Below are 16,156 nucleotides of genomic sequence, written 5' to 3' on the forward strand. Positions count from 1 at the left end.
GGGTTCGATATACTTATTGTACACTGTTTGAACAAACTCGTTCAGATACAAGCAAAGAGCAATCCCCCCCCTCCCGCCCCTCAAAAAATCACTTGCCCCACTTATATGTATAATATTGAATTGGTCAGACTGAATTGAAAAGATTTTTTCACAATATTTGTTCCAAATATCAACCACAGAGTCTTGTCCTACTCCTTAAAGCAAGTTGAGAATACAGCACTTGTGTTAATCCTTTGAGTACCAAAGTCGATTTTTATCCCTTTTATAAATATATCCCAGTTACTTTTCTTTCAGATTTTTGCCAAAATTTTGATAAAAAAACTGTAGCCAATGAAATGTGATCTCCATTTGGTCCAAAATTATCAAACAAGTTACAGAAAAATCGGTAAAATGTTACGCTAAAATTTTGATGGAAAAAATTACAGCACTCAAAGGGCTAAGCTTGTATAAAGTAGACATTATTTCAACATGCTGTAGAGAGTAGCACAAGAATTGGCAATTAACCCTTAAAGTGCCGTAGACTTATATGTGCGTCCCACCCGACTGGCCAAGGACTTTTGAACCCAACAAGTCAATATGTTACACTTCTTTTAGACACATGCAGTTCATTTTCTTCACGAAGAACCCTCAATAACCCAAGTGAATATTACACCTAAGAAAAATACCAAGCTCTCAGTACAGTTTACGTGTTTGATTGAACACATTTAGGGTGGAATATTTGGGTAAAAGTTAACATTTTTGGTTCAAAATTCAATGAAAATGATTTAAACATCCTAAAAATATATCTAATTCCTCAATAGCCTTCAAACTTGTTAAAATTTCCACGTTGTGAAAAGACGCAAGTACAGGTAAAAAAAATTTACAGATTGTATCATCAATGTAAATAGTAAACAACAAACAAACAAACAAGTATTTGTGTTTGGTTGCAAATGCTCCTCTTCACTACAGTACAGGAACACAAACGCTGAAATGTTTTAATACAATGTAACAAATATAATTTGAAAACTATAGAATATGGAGTGGCATCACAACTGTGTTGCCCAATATTCATATGTTACTTGTGTTTGTTTGTTTATTTTCTTTGTTTATTTTAGTGGAAAGTGAAAATCTTGCATTACCATCAATAATACACGGAAAAATCTTTGCGTATACTCATTTTGGAACATGTTTGATATCCAATGTATTTTCTATTGTTGTCATGCATACCATGTGCCATAAAAGTCTGAAAATGATCAATCATAATTTCTTGCATGGCATGTAAACAAAAACAATTAATTTGCATACACAGGCATTCGTCTTCCATCCTGCTATACATGCATATAATCACTAGGCAAATGCAGACATATATAGCTATTGCATGGACGATTGACAATGCACAAACAATATAAGGTCGAAAAGTTGAAGACAAAACAACACATTATAATAACTTTTGGATCAATAAAAATCAGTTTTGCAACCAGCTAAAATCAGTTTGAAGCCCCAAAACTCTAGTGTTGGGGTCTGAAGGCTTTGCCTAGTATTGTGTCACGATTGATCTCCAGTCAACACATACTCAAAACAACTGATCAATGTCTTTTGACGAGAGTGCAACTGAAGTTGCTCATAAAATTGAAAGAAACTAGGAGATATTGCAGACAAAAGTCCATACATGATTTATTTCGATCAAACAATGTTCTGTGTACAATGGAAATCTATTGTGAGTTCTTCACTTCAGTCTTCACAATGGAATGTACACAACTCAGTGACCACCTATATGACATGGCTGTCTTCGATGTCGAGCGGAGCAGTACAACGCGACAAAGTTCTAGTCCATGCAGATGCAGTCCAGGAGAGTACTCTGGCAAAAAATCACTGTCTTCTATGTACATAACATGGCTTGTAACAAGTAAAAAACGTGTCGCACTTTGGCCATGTGAGCGATCAGACCTAATTAAATATGCGGGATAAAAATGAGTGACCTGCTCAAGCTGAAAGGTTGCATAAATTACTGGAAATTTCTATACTTAAGCTAGATGATGTCATTATTTTAGTCCTTATGTGGTACTGAAATGGGTTCAAAGGGTAAGGAATCAATATTCAATATATATAGTGTGTTTAGTTAGGCAACAAGTTGCTGAGTTAGGCATTACTGAGCAAGAACTCTTGTCGATGTAAACATAGACATGGCATTGAACCTGGAAGTGAGCTGTCGATGTATACATCAACACGGCACTGTAAGTGTTAACTGACAAAACAAAAAATAGTGAGAAAATCATCAAAAGTTTGATAACTGGCTATTTAAGTAGAAGATTTGACATGGCAAATAAATCCAGAATTACTTGCTGGGAAAAAAATTTTGTGTCTGCTGCATGTGGAAACTAGAAAAGTTAATGTTGTTTGTTATGATTTTGTAATGTCATGTTGACAACACTTTTTTCCTGAGATTCGTTCTTTTGCCATTGTGGTTAACTGTCTTATTTTCTTTGCTGCAGTTGAACCCAATATGAAGTACATGGCAGTACAGCGTGAACCAGATGCATTTGACGAGCTTGATGAACTGAACCAGTCTGCATCCTCCCTGGAAAAGATTAAACTGAACTCCGTGGATGACAAGGTGGAACACGATTCCGGCTACGAGACTCTACAGAACAAGCGGAATCAGGCGAAGAATGGAGACGCGCCAGAAGAGCCGGGGGATTATAAGGAAGAGAACTTACGGAGTGATCCTCAACTGCCTTTCTTGCCGGAGAAGGACGGCTATGAAAACAGGGACCGATCGGACAGTCAGAAAGGTCTCCTGCAGCACGAAGAGGTGCCAGAGAACAGGTCGTCGGCCTTCTTCAAAAGTATGCCTAACTTGTCAATGCAACTGCCAAACACTGAGGGCGCCACAGGGGGCGCCAAAAAACTGAACAAGAGCATGCCCAACCTACTGGAAAGGAGCAATAGCCATGTGGTCCTCTCTGGACTTGCACAAGGAGGCAGTGATTACTGCATAAGCAAACCGTTGACCATTCACCAGGGAAGGACTCCTTCAGACTCTGAAATTAAATTTGCCAATATAGTGAGAGTCAACTCAGAGGATAATGAAACTTTCGTCTGAGATGCTTGTGTGTAATTTTTCTGCTATCCCTTTCAAAGTGATGTAAATTGGTCAAGTCATATTATTTGTACATAGATATTTTGGTTTAAGCCACACCAAAAAAGGAAGGGGTTGTGAGAAACTGTTTAACTTTTCCATGTTGTATTTTTTTATTTTTTTGAAGAGAACTAAGATTTGGTGCTTAAAAGTTGCGGTTCAAACAAGAGAACTGTAACAGTGTTTACATGTTGTTTTTAAAACAGTTCTAAGACACTGTTGATGTGAATTTTTGTTAAAAATAGAAAAAAAAGTGAAGAGTATTGTAACTTTAAAGCCATTGACAGACATTTTACCTTTTGAGAGTATGGTCTCACAATTTTGATATTTACTGGGAGATGCATATCGTACAGGGTGTTCCGTATTTGTTTCGTTTTTTTTTTCTCAATTTGAAATATTTTGGTCCTCTGCACCATGTTCCATCTGCGTTAAGGTAGAATGCGCCTGGGGGACAGTTACTTAGACTCAAATTTTTACAATTCTTTTTTGATCTACCACTTGGGGGGTTTACTTTAAAGCTCTTGGCGTAAGAAATATTTTCACCATCATACTTTTTTCAAAATTTACAATTACAAAATTTTTTTTTTCTGCATAGAGTTAACACAGGGATGGCAGCCATTTTGAATTTCAAATATCGGTAAATGTTGGGTAATTTGTTTCTCTGGTACTAAACTTTGCACGGTGACCTGTGATTTTTATTCTTGATTTGGTATGAGAGTGTTTAAAAGTTTCATCGACGAAATATTGAGCGAAAGTTAAGTCTTTGAATTCAAGGCGCATACTACCTTAATGTTACTTACTTCACACCATTGAAAAGGTCTCTTTTATTTTGGATGTGTTTTATTCGAAAAAAGTACAAGTATTTAAAGACATAATTTTAAGACCAACAGAAAAATGAAATTATAAGCAAAGTGTACATAAAAGCTTGAAACTCAATTTTAAGAAACTTGCAACAATTCTTTTACACATTTGAAAGACTTAGAAACGTTTTAAGAGTGGTAGAATAATACGAACATTCCTGATTTTGTTCAAAGACACTCATATTGTAGACAAATCAGTGTTGTACACATACAATATTAGCATTACGGATGACACGCAAAACAGTAATTTTCAGCAATATTAAAAAAAAATTTTAGAACTGTGTAATTTCAGAGTTAGAATCAGAGATCATTGCTTCTCAGCCACTGCAGGATTTAAAAATTGTTCCACATTCTGTTTTTAGAGTGAGAGTGAAAGAGAAAAATCTGAAAAGCACAGGTTGTTGCGGAAGGATTTCACAGAAACATGACATTGGTGAAGGAACGTGAGCATTAATGGATCAGGCTTTCTTCAAGTTTACATTGGGTAATGAGGCTGCTAATAAATTTTTATGATAAGCTGGGTCAAAGTTCACCGTATGTCAAGGCAAGAGTCGGTCATGAGGTCAAGCTGACGATCACGAAGTCAGTCTGGTCATAGTTTTATAAAAATCTTCAGCCAGTAATGTTGAAGTCAGTCTAGCCGTATTTGGTAAATAACGTTCATGTGATTATACATAGAAATACAGCAACAATATTTTTAGTGGAATATTTAGCAGTTGTGCCCCTTTGAGGATGTTAGCAATCAAAATCACTTTCTGTGAGTGACAATCATGTGTGAATGCATCCAGGCACAGGCAATTGCTATTGACCCAATCAGAATACGGTATGTTCACGGTACTAACTTTGTGATGTTTACTCTTATGATGTATATATTGTCATATTTGTGCTCAAGTTTTCTCGCAACCAAAAATATGACACTGAGAGTATACGGTGTAAGGATTACAAAGTGTGGACTGTGATTGGTTTTTGTATAGAAAATGTTGGAAATTATGTGAAATTGCATGTATGTGTGAAATATTATGGTTTTTTTTCTGTCGTTCATTCAGTGTGACAAGATTTATACGACAGTTGAACCATTCTGTGTTGCATATCAGATATTAGCCAAACTTGTCAACATGCTGGCCGAATTTGAAACCAGAACCTCATATTTGTTACGTAGCAACCTGCAGCTTCAGTTGTGAGCTTGTAAACCAGTCAAACCCAAAAAAAGCCGCCAGTACATTCCACACTGTTCACTAGCTCCTTTGAGTATGCTTAGGATGTCCCTGTGTTTATTTGAAAACCAAATGCCTTCCAGAATACGTAAACCTTGTCGGGAACAGAAGCCTTGAAAAAATAGAGAGCTCTGATCAAAACATCTCAGAAGCATTTGCATATCATTTATTTATTGAAAATTTGTACATACATATTTTTAATATGTGAAAAGTTAGTAGCATTTGCAAACTAAGCAGCCTTGGTAGATATCTGCTACAGATTTATCCATAGCAGAACTTTTATTGTTTTCATTACAACTGAGATTGAGTGGTGTTTATTTCTGCCCATCACGCAGAAGGATGTCTCAATTTCAGAATTAATTCATGGCAGTTTGTAAAGATATAGTCAGTGATATTCGTTCCCGTGTGTAACTTTGGAAATCCTTTGAGCCATAGTTTATGGCGTCAAAATTTCTACATGATGTCATATGTTGCCATGAGGTCAGAGGTCAGAGTTCATGCTCTAAGTTTAGGAAATTCGTTTGCCACAAAACTGCCATAATATCGTCGGAAAGACTAATAAATACATTTTATTGATAGAAGAAATTAAAATCAGGAAAAACCTTGCCAAAAAAAATAAGGGGATGGTGCGTCCTAGCGTCTAGTACCCTAATTGCGAGCAGTTTTAGGTTGCCATGTTTGGCAGAGGCGCATGGGATTCCTGCAAGGACTTTTCGCATAATGTGTAGAGTGTTTGTTAGTTCAGTGATGACTGAAGACTAGATCATATCTGTAAAGTTGGAAATTGTAAATGTAAATTTTAACAAAAATTTGTACAGTTTAGATCGGGTATGTCCACTTAGATCAAGATTTCTTGTGGAATGACTTTCCAGAGTGTCAAACACTATGCATGTGAAAGCTTAAAAACGCAAAGATTTGTAAAAACTGACTTGATTTGATCCGTTAGGAGTTCATAGCTTTGGTAATTTGAGTAGATTTTATTGATCAAATTCTTATTCCTACAGTTTTGCATGAGAGTTTACGAAGTGTTTTCATTTGCAGAGAACAGAAACTGAGAGAGATAGATTTCAAAAATAAACTTCTTCAGTCGGGAGACCACTGATAGTTTTGCAGGATCTCTTGAATTAAGACTGCCATATGTTGTTTATCCTGTTCACCCCCAATTTATTGTGAGCAGGTCCACACTCACCATTGACAGCAGTAGGTTTGGGCCAAACCATGGTGGTGAAAGGGTTTAAGAAAAGTGAGAATTAGCGATCACTTCATATCACATACGAGTTTCTGAACCTGTAAAGAAGAGAAAAATTTATGTCTAAACTCTCTCAAAAGTCGTGTTAAGAATTGTGCAAATACGAGATAATTATCGCTGTCAGTCTATCAAGTAAATTTAATCTGGTTTTAAGAATCGACAAAAATCACAAATGTCTCATTTATGGCTATCATTTCCAAAACTGTGATTTGTAGAATTTGTTCCATAAAACATGGTGGAATACTTGTACGGTTGTTCATATTGTGTACTTCATATTCTTTTTCCTATTTGATGAATAAAAATTCTTTATGTCCTTTCAAAAAATATTTTTTTCTTTGTTGTTTTCTGCTATAGGCTGAAAATTTATTGTTGAATCTGTACACGTACATTCTTACCGTAACTCTATTTCAATCATTTCACAACTTTCAGATTAACCAATATATCATACAATTTATCAGATCATTACAGATGTAAAATTATCATGCAAAATGCAGTAGGCTGTGAATAGTGCCCCCACACTCAATGGTTACTGGGCAAGTAATCGTGTATAGTTTAGCCATAGACCCTTTTAGGGTCTATGGTTTAGCCTTCTAGATGTCAACAAACTTTGAACTGTATACAGGCATGGCTAGAGGCTCAAGAATTTCTCTTTTAATTTAATATACTTTCCATTAAAATGTTATTGTGTCCTGTTATTATGTTTATATATCCTATAGCTCAACTGATTAGTATATTTACAAATTACATTGAAATTTCACAAAGCCTTTTTCAAGCAAGATCAACGTGTTTTGTCCCATTCTGTGCCACTTGTATAGCGCCCTCACAAAATCAATGCTGATGAAATCTGTATTGCACTTGCAGACAGGAAAAGTTGTAGTCGGGACAGCAGGCATTGATTTACAAGGTTGTGATGTTCAGAATTTGTAGGATGACTAAAATTACGACATTCAACCAGTGGTACATCATGTGTAGTTCGGCATTTCTGACTGATGGACTGATAGTCGGGCACAGTTTTGATACAGCTTCATGGAGGTTTGATATACCACCATACTTTTGATCGTACAATAAAATGTTTTAACTCCTTTATCACAAGAAGGGAAAGCGGCCCGTTTGATTCCTCAGGCTGTGCCCAAAAATTGAAGCAGGAGTAGTGCAATTGAATCAACTGGGCAATACTGGTTAGATTTTGTTATGAGAGCAAAGGATAAGTCAGAACTATCACAACAGCCCTATCAAAATAATGATCTGCTGTGTCAAAAAACTGCAGCAGTCCCTAAGGCAAGAGTCTTGTCCTATTCATTGTCATTTCAGAGTACTGATTTGTTCACAGCACCATGCTGACAATACTGGTGCTGACAGCGCCCTCATAGGAAGACTTAAAATCGCTTTTGTTTTCATTTCACACTTTCCACGAGAGGCTTCCTATAGAGGTTCTTGTTCCATGGCACTGGGAACAGAGTGTAATGGTTGGCTATTTTGACCTGAAATGCTATACAGTGCCTTGTGAGATATCTACTCACATTATCCACACATCACACACACAAGCTACAATTGCTCATAAAACGTGAACCAAAAAACCTGATAAACATTTGCTCTCAAATTTATTCAAAACAAAGAAAGAGCAATCACTTTTTTCACTAACAAAAAGAGAAAGGTCTTTGCAGATCATCTACATTGCACAACTTTTGAAAACAGCTTTTTGTTTGATGTAAGACATACCACTAACAAAACAATTACATACAGGTAAATTGTACAGGAGCATGCATTTTTGAGTCTACCTTTCAAAATGTAAAACTGATGGCACAAATGTTTTTGATTCTGTGAAAATGATTTTTGAGAGATCACTAGAAATTTTTTGGTGTGAAAGAAAGCCTTAATTCTTCCTTTAACAATGCAAGAAATGAAATTTTATAAAATCACGACACTTGTCAAAATTTGTGTCTGGGGAATTTGAAAGACATGGTAATCATTATTGGGAACTTTCTGTAACTATATTATTGAAAAGCCTCAACAAAAGTGACGCAATTCCTCTCGCTCAATTGTAAAGGCGAATTTTTTCTTGTGAGGACTATGATTTGTGCTTCAGTTCAGTCAAGGAACATACACTGTATATTAAAATAGGACGGCATATTACAGAAATTTCATAAGGTTTGTAAGGTACTCACTTCCATGATATTGTCACAACAATTTGTCACAAAATTCTCACATTTCTTTTGCTTGAAATTAGTTCTAATTAATAAAAAGAAGGCACTTTATAAATAGACCACTTTATCATATTCATTCAGTTGTAAACACATTCTGGAGTGTTCCTTATTTCATGCACTGCAGAGACAATTTATACACACAAGATTTAGAAAAATAGCTGAAATACCACTGACTGCGTCACTAATCTGCTGAAATTACGGCACATTTATATTAGATATATATTTTTTTATATATCATTACATACTTTTTGTCATTTATACAAAAGATACGTTGTATTAAAATAAGCTGCTTTGTACAAAAATATTGTTTTGGACGGACTGCTATTTTTTGCAAGTTTTTAGTTTCTGCTGTGTTGTATAATGATATGAATTTGCACATCTGGGGTGATGTCACCTGTCTGATCTTGTCAGAGCTCTGCCGCAGTAAAAGATGTAACATCATGGCCGATCTTTCCCTATTGAAGAGATATACATACTGCATAGGACTTTTTACAGCAATAGTAACAGTAAAATTGACATTTGAATTTTCCCACTCTTACACTACAGACTTACAGTAAAAATATCGGAAAGGGCTTTTCACTGGTGCATCAGAATTATGCGTATGATGTAAACCGTTCTATGAAGGCACATGTCAGATAATGTATCTCGCTAGAAGACAGATTAATAACCATTGTTCTATCCGCACCGCGTTGTTAGGTTGGCGTAGCAAAGTCTCCCTATCCAGGAAGAAACTCCCTTGGCTAGCGACGTTGAACAATATCTAACATTGGTAAATGCATCTCACTGCCGGACAAGAGAAACGGTTAAAATTTCTCTTCAAACTTCAAATTTCACACCTACACACAAATTTATCTTCCCTATCCCACAATTGGCTTTTGCAGAAAAATTTCGATGGTTCCTATCTACTATTTATAGAAAATTTGCATAGGACATCTTGGAATGACCGAACAGGCCACTAAACGTTGACATTGATGGATAATTTGCATAGTACACCTAAGCTGGTAGATTTTACCATGGACATAACATTTGCATAGTATATCTAGGCTGACCAAAAAGGCCAATATAATGATATATAAAAACTTCACTGAATAAAAATAAAATATAAATACTTTTTCAAATGGGTTAGAGCTCATAGTCCAGCTTCATTTTCTCAACAATGAACTGCAATCTCAAGGTAGGGTGTTAGAAATGGTAGACAGTTATCTCAAACTTGTACCAAAAATTACATCACATTTAATTTGACTGTGAGGCAACATCAACATCCATGTGCAACAGAATGTTTTGGTTTGTCTATACAAAAAAATTGCCTGCATGGTAAAGAAATTGTGCAATATACTATAAATAACTATTGTGCCTAGCAAACATAGGTATCATATACCATTTTATGCAACATTGTGAAATCTATGCTATTATATAAATATCTTTTCAAATGAACATCGCGGTTACCGTTAACATTACGGCAGACACATTTTATCAGTTTTTCATTTGAGCATGTAATTCTTCACTCTGCAACCAAATGCTTTGGTTTTTAATAGGTATCATTAACTTTTCCAACCAATTTTCTTATACTTAATAGTCCAGCTTAGCATGGGGGTCACATTGACAGTGTTGTGATAAAAAGAGTAACACTATATGCATGGCTGGATCTGTTATATGGTAGACACCTGGAGTGAAAGGGTTCAAAAAATTCAAGTTGCAGATGTTTAGAGTTTCAACTCCTATGATGAGTGCTGTTTGAGGTACAAATTCTGAATATCTTGTTGAGTATCTTCCTGCGTCTGTTGAAGGTCTGACTTTATCTTCGTGCGTAGGTGATTCAGTTCCTCAACGGGGTCTTTGCTTATCGTAACCACGTGCATCAGATCACCTTCCTTCCCGACAGACTTGATCAGCGCCGCTGTGTCGGCCGAGATGTCAGTCATTTTGTCATCTGCAAAGCGTACGCTTTTGTGAACGACAGGTTCGCCGACCGTTTCAGTCGGATGGTGCTCATCACTAGCGTCACCACCGCCCATGATCATGTGATCAGTGGGCTCTTCTACGTCGGCGAGATCACGTTCACTGATGCTGTCACTGCTCATGGTTTCCGACACCGCTTGCTGGGTGTCCTCTGCACTAAATTGAAGGTGATCCTCAATTTTCAACCTGGCCTCTGCCAGGTTCTCCAAGGTCACATAGTTTTCTTTTTCTACCCTCGCATCATCGCTTTGCAACCTGGGTGACATCATGTCATCGTCAATTAACATGCCCGCTGGACCATGGACGTCTAAATCTGAAATCGAATGCACATCCGACTCCCCGGGTAACATAGCTGCTGTTGGAATATTAATGTAATGCCTGGTGTCCTCTTCACGTACACTACCAGGGGGACTTGTCGGTGGTGCTGGCGGGGGTTCCTGCGACATTATTGTTGCTATGGCACGTTTGGCTTCTGGAGTGCATGTACACACATGTCCATTGCTTACTCTGTGACTATGATGAGCATGGGCCGAGGGCATCGATCCGGCGCTAGATCTACGACTATTGCTCTCGCAACTTTCTTCCGATTTAACAACATGCATCTGCTTTCCCCGCAAGTTCATTACATCTCCCGACTTTCTGTCGCCGTCCGAATACCGGGACTTTGGCGGCAAGTTATCAAGAGCTCTGTTCGTTTCTGTGACGGTGGAAATGACTCTTGCGTTGTGCTGAGCTGACGCGCCAATATCAGAATTGCTCCTGCTGATCAGCGGCAGATCATGCTGAGAGGATGCGTCAGGGAAGTTGATAGCCTGGGCGATTTGGATAAAGCTCGTCTGCTCACTGTCTCTGAGCGACATATTATTAATACTAGGTATTCCACTTCGGTAGAGCTGTCCAGGTTTAGCCAGTCCGTGTGTTTTACTAACAGGAGGGTAAGCTTTGGTCACTGACTTATCCGGGTTTGTTCTAACAGAGTTCGAACCTGATGGCACCCTCGGAGACGGAGAGCCGGGCTTCTGGAATTTATGCGGGTTGATCCCCGTCGTGATGAAAGTGTGGTCTGCGACTGTGCTGGAGACAATGCTAGCCTGGGGCGTTATAGGTTTCTCAAGACTCCCCGATGAATGGAAGCTCTCCCGACTCACACTGCGTAGATTCTCCTCCTGTTTCATCTCTTTCTTCTTGCTGCTTTTTGGTCTCTCGTCAACGCTCACCTCCTGCTGGGACTCAACCATGGGAACGCTGTCGGCGTGTAATTTCTCACTAAGAATGTCATTGTAATCTCTTGACGACAGCGACTCCTGGTCATCATCGAATTGGTCCACTGTTACCACGGTGATTCGGTTGTTGAGGCTGGCTGTGCCGTCTATGTTAAGTTTATTCTTAACCCGTTGGCGTACTCGGTAGCTGTTTGGCCGTAGCTCTGTCCTGCTCTTGACTTCATCGTCTTTTATTAGTTTTTCAAAGATGACTGGATGTCGCTCGGAAAGATCCTGTCAAATGAAAAAGAATTACATGACACATTACTAATCAAATTATTAAGATAATGAGCTGTTAGACATACCATGTTCATTGAGTTCACTTTAAGATAGCAGGGAAAAGAAAATTTAATTCCTTTTTATATGAACTAAAACAGATTTCTCCAACCCATACCGATATATTTCACATGAATCAACAAGCATATATTACTGAGTTGAACCCATGCAAATAAATAGGGAGACAGGGATAGCTAGTTTCCCTGACACTATGAAAGCCAATCATCAGATGGATAGAAGCTGCTGACACTTGTATTTCTGAACAGCAACGTGCAACAAAGCTGCTGATTGGTGCCTTTTCATTTGATTTTTTTCCCTTTGCTAAGTCCATAGCAACAAAAACAGGCGACCATACTACAATGAGAAGTTGTGATGTGTGAGCTCTTTAAGTGTTGACTGCAGGCAAACACGGGATGTGTTTGTTAGCATTTACAGCTGGGCTGAATGACATTAAAAGGTTGTTTATTGAACTCTATGGTAGCCGTAACAGACTGTATATAACAAGCAATATTGACAGAAGTGCTCCGCCAGTCATGTGTGCACAAGGTTCTACAACTACTGAATTATTGACCGACTTATCATTCATGTTGAGTCAACTGAACTGTGATTGCATGTCAATGCATACATTGTACACGATCCTGAAGAGCAAAATCAACATATTAAATTTTCAAATTTTGCCCACATATATGGCAACATAAATACAATCATTTTGCCCACAAATATATGGCAACTGAAATACAATCATATTTGAGTGGAAGACGTCACAAGATTATTTAAAAAGCTGGTCATTGGTTTTGCACACTCACATGACGCCAGCCTGTATTGCACTCAGAAAAATAAAAAGTTTACTGGATCCCAATATTTAAAATTTCACTGTGGGTATATAATCATTATTTGAAGAAATATCCAGCACTTATTATAAACTCTTTGAAAATACTTCTTCTATATGTTGTATGATCTGCCATGGGTTTTATAATACTGTGGAAGAAATACAAAAACACTCAGGGTATAAAAGGCCTCATTCAAATAATATATTATTTTTGATTGGTTGAAATTCTGATGAACTGATCAATGCAATATGACCAGCTATGTATGTACCAAGAATTAAGAGTTAGTCTGTCAAAAATAAAATATGCCTAGACTCTACTGGTAATAAGCTCATAAAAACATATCAAAATATTTATACCATATACTTACAACTTTTGGAGGTGAAGGTTTTTGTGTCAATGCTTCCACAACTTTTGTCGTTGGTCTGGTAAGTTGATCTTGCCAACACAGCGGAACTATTTCATCAACTACTCCACTCTGACCATTCCTGCTTTCCGAGTCTTTTGGTAGGTTATCTGATGGACTAGCACTATGGTAGTAATCATCACAAGAAAAAATAATCAAAATTTTGTTCAAACCAATGGTAATCATAAAAGCAACACATTTGTACTAATTAAGTTAATTTCAATAGGGCTGTCCACAAATGATGTCACATTTTTCTCATTAAATGCAAAAAGAAATATTTGTTGGCAGATTTAGATTACATTTTCGAAATTACTTAGACAAAAACGACAAAAATACAATTTAATATGTGCTCACTATGCTACAGTGAACACTAGAAAAAGATATATATACAGCTCAGACTACAAGCTGCAACAACAGCCACGCAAGCAACACTGACAAAATTTGTCTGCAGTTCGGAAAGTAGTACCCGATGCTCTAGTTTAACCCTTTGAGTGCAGTATTTTTTCCCACCAAAATTTCAGTGCAACATTTTACCAATTTTTATTGACTTTTCTTTAATTTTTTGATAATTTTGGTCCAAATGAACACAACATTTCATTGGCTACAGTTTTTCAGCAAAATTTTGGCAAAAATCTGACAAAAATTGACTTAGGTATATTTTATAAAGGTGACAAAAATTGACTTTGGCACTCAAAGGGTTAACAAACCTGTAACTGTGAACAGGGCTACTAATAGTTGCATGTAATTTTGGTAAATTATGCAACTATATACAAAGAAACTGCATTGTAATATGTGTCAAAAGAACAATCCATCTGTAGGAAAATATTATCATAACTCTAACAGTCACTTTCCTTTGATGGAATTATGTGATACATTGTTAGATTTACCTGTTTTCTCTCTTTCGCGTTACTGCTTTGATATCAGCCTGCAGTGTTCCATTGATACCGATCCTGACTTTGCTACCGCCCTTGACCTGCTGTGCGACCTTGTCTCCAACACTTCCCTCTATCTTGTATGCAACTTCCTTACCTGGGGAAAAAGATACAAGCGGAAACATAAGATCTGATGTATCAAGATTGTATGTATCTGGAAACTGTTTATCTAAGTATATGGCTGGCAGCATATTTTTGTTTGGGTAATGGGGCACTATGTGGAATAAACATAAAAACTGGAGCAAATACACGAAAGTCTAAGATTTAACCTTCACATGATTAACATGGCATAGACACCTTAATAGATGCAGCCTTACTGGGGAAGGCTAAAACAACTGCATGTGCACCAAAATATGCTAATATTGAAAAAAATATTGTAAAAAAATTTTGTAAAAAGAAAACAAAAATTAAACATTGATCAAAGTTTTATTTTCATGAAAATCAGCATTTAATTTTGTCATGAAGATGAGGCATTTACAATTTTAAATTCTACAGTGATGCTTTTTTCACTTTGAGTTCAGTTCAGCATGGTGTGATCTGTAAGATTCCTGGTATAAACTATTACAATTTTAAATTGTGAACAGTTGCCCTTTTAACAGGAAAAATGGAGGTTAAAACAGATGTACAATGGGTTGCCTAAACCCTTAATATCACTACTCACACTGACTGACATTGAGACGTACAAGTACTGGTGGGTTTTCCCTGGCAACAAATAAGTGATATCAGAGAGCGCGGGCAAATTTCTTAACCAGCTTACAAGTGTCTATGTAGGCTGAAGCCTTCACACGCAATACAAAACATTGCATCACTGTGCTGTGACAGACTCTGAAACCAACCATCCACTCTTTCGATTATATCATTCCAAAGTTTTGTGCAAAATGATCTACAATTTTTGCAGATCTTTAGAAACAGTCCACTTGACTTTTATGTACATGTACCAGGAAACATGGTATACTATCATTTCTCAGTAGAATGATTATCATGCCATACATCTGATCAGGACATTATTAAAACTGCGCAATGATAATTTCAAGGCTGGATATAAACACAAGAAATGCACTGCAAATTCATCTGCTCCGATTAATGCAGGGGTCAATTTGAGGGCGGTGATTCCCTGGAAATTAACAAAACCAACATATACAATGGGAGAACTTTTCATTTCACAGACAAGCTTGTGTCAATCCCTGCACCCTATTCTTATATGAACAAAGCCAGCCAGCACTGCAGAGAGACAGACTACTTGTAAGAATGCCACGCAACATTCTGTGCAATCCCAGCGGAGATTACATGTTGGAAAGGGGTATGCAACTTAAAAATGCTCACAATACATCTTGTTGTAGAATCCAAGGGGATGTTGCTGTAAGGACACTTTAACAGTTATAACAAGTCCTTGGGTGCCAAATCCACACGGCAAACAATCAAATGCTATTGTGCTATTGTGCAACAGGCAGATGTGTAACACAGGTGAACACAGTGCAACGGGTAGAGTAGGCGGTATAAAAACTGCGCTATCCCTGCTGTAAGCTTTTGAATCCCAATACATAGACATCATTTGGAGTGTGTTTATCCACTGTCTGGATTGTAATCGGTTTTATTTTTGTTTTATGTATCCATGGTGTGGACGGGATTATTTGTAAAGTGGATTGTTTAGGGATGACTCGAGATGTTGAAATGGACCACAGGGCAAAAAGGTGTTACCAGTCACAAAAAAAGTTTAAAAATTGTTCATGTTGTAAACATGAACGCTCTTGATAATAAATACAATATTTCTGTCGTTATTGTATACTTACATGAGTACCCAACTGCACTGGAATACTGAATGATATTCAGAATTTATGCCAAATTTGCA

At 37.2% G+C, this 16,156-nt stretch overlaps 2 protein-coding genes across 18 annotated transcripts in view; one reads left to right on the top strand and one right to left on the bottom strand.

Moving 5' to 3' along the window:
* Positions 1-6,765, top strand: part of LOC139138922 (adhesion G protein-coupled receptor L2-like) — a 72,994-nt gene extending 66,229 nt beyond the window's left edge. For all 10 annotated transcript variants that reach the window (XM_070707526.1, XM_070707533.1, XM_070707531.1 and 7 more), the window contains one exon: positions 2,472-6,765. In XM_070707526.1, the coding sequence (XP_070563627.1) occupies positions 2,472-3,082 (611 nt within the window). In that variant the 3' untranslated portion in view covers positions 3,083-6,765. The remainder of the gene's footprint in view (positions 1-2,471) is intronic.
* Positions 6,766-8,018: 1,253 nt separating this feature from the next.
* The window catches only part of LOC139138924 (uncharacterized), a 38,151-nt gene continuing 30,013 nt past the window's right edge, over positions 8,019-16,156 (bottom strand). For all 8 annotated transcript variants that reach the window (XM_070707536.1, XM_070707537.1, XM_070707538.1 and 5 more), the window contains 3 exons: positions 14,263-14,404; positions 13,340-13,499; positions 8,019-12,100 (listed from right to left, as the gene is read on the bottom strand). In XM_070707536.1, the coding sequence (XP_070563637.1) occupies positions 10,364-12,100; positions 13,340-13,499; positions 14,263-14,404 (2,039 nt within the window). In that variant the 3' untranslated portion in view covers positions 8,019-10,363. The remainder of the gene's footprint in view (positions 12,101-13,339; positions 13,500-14,262; positions 14,405-16,156) is intronic.

Source organism: Ptychodera flava, chromosome 8 (assembly GCF_041260155.1).
Source record: "Ptychodera flava strain L36383 chromosome 8, AS_Pfla_20210202, whole genome shotgun sequence".
Classification (NCBI taxonomy): domain Eukaryota; kingdom Metazoa; phylum Hemichordata; class Enteropneusta; family Ptychoderidae; genus Ptychodera; species Ptychodera flava.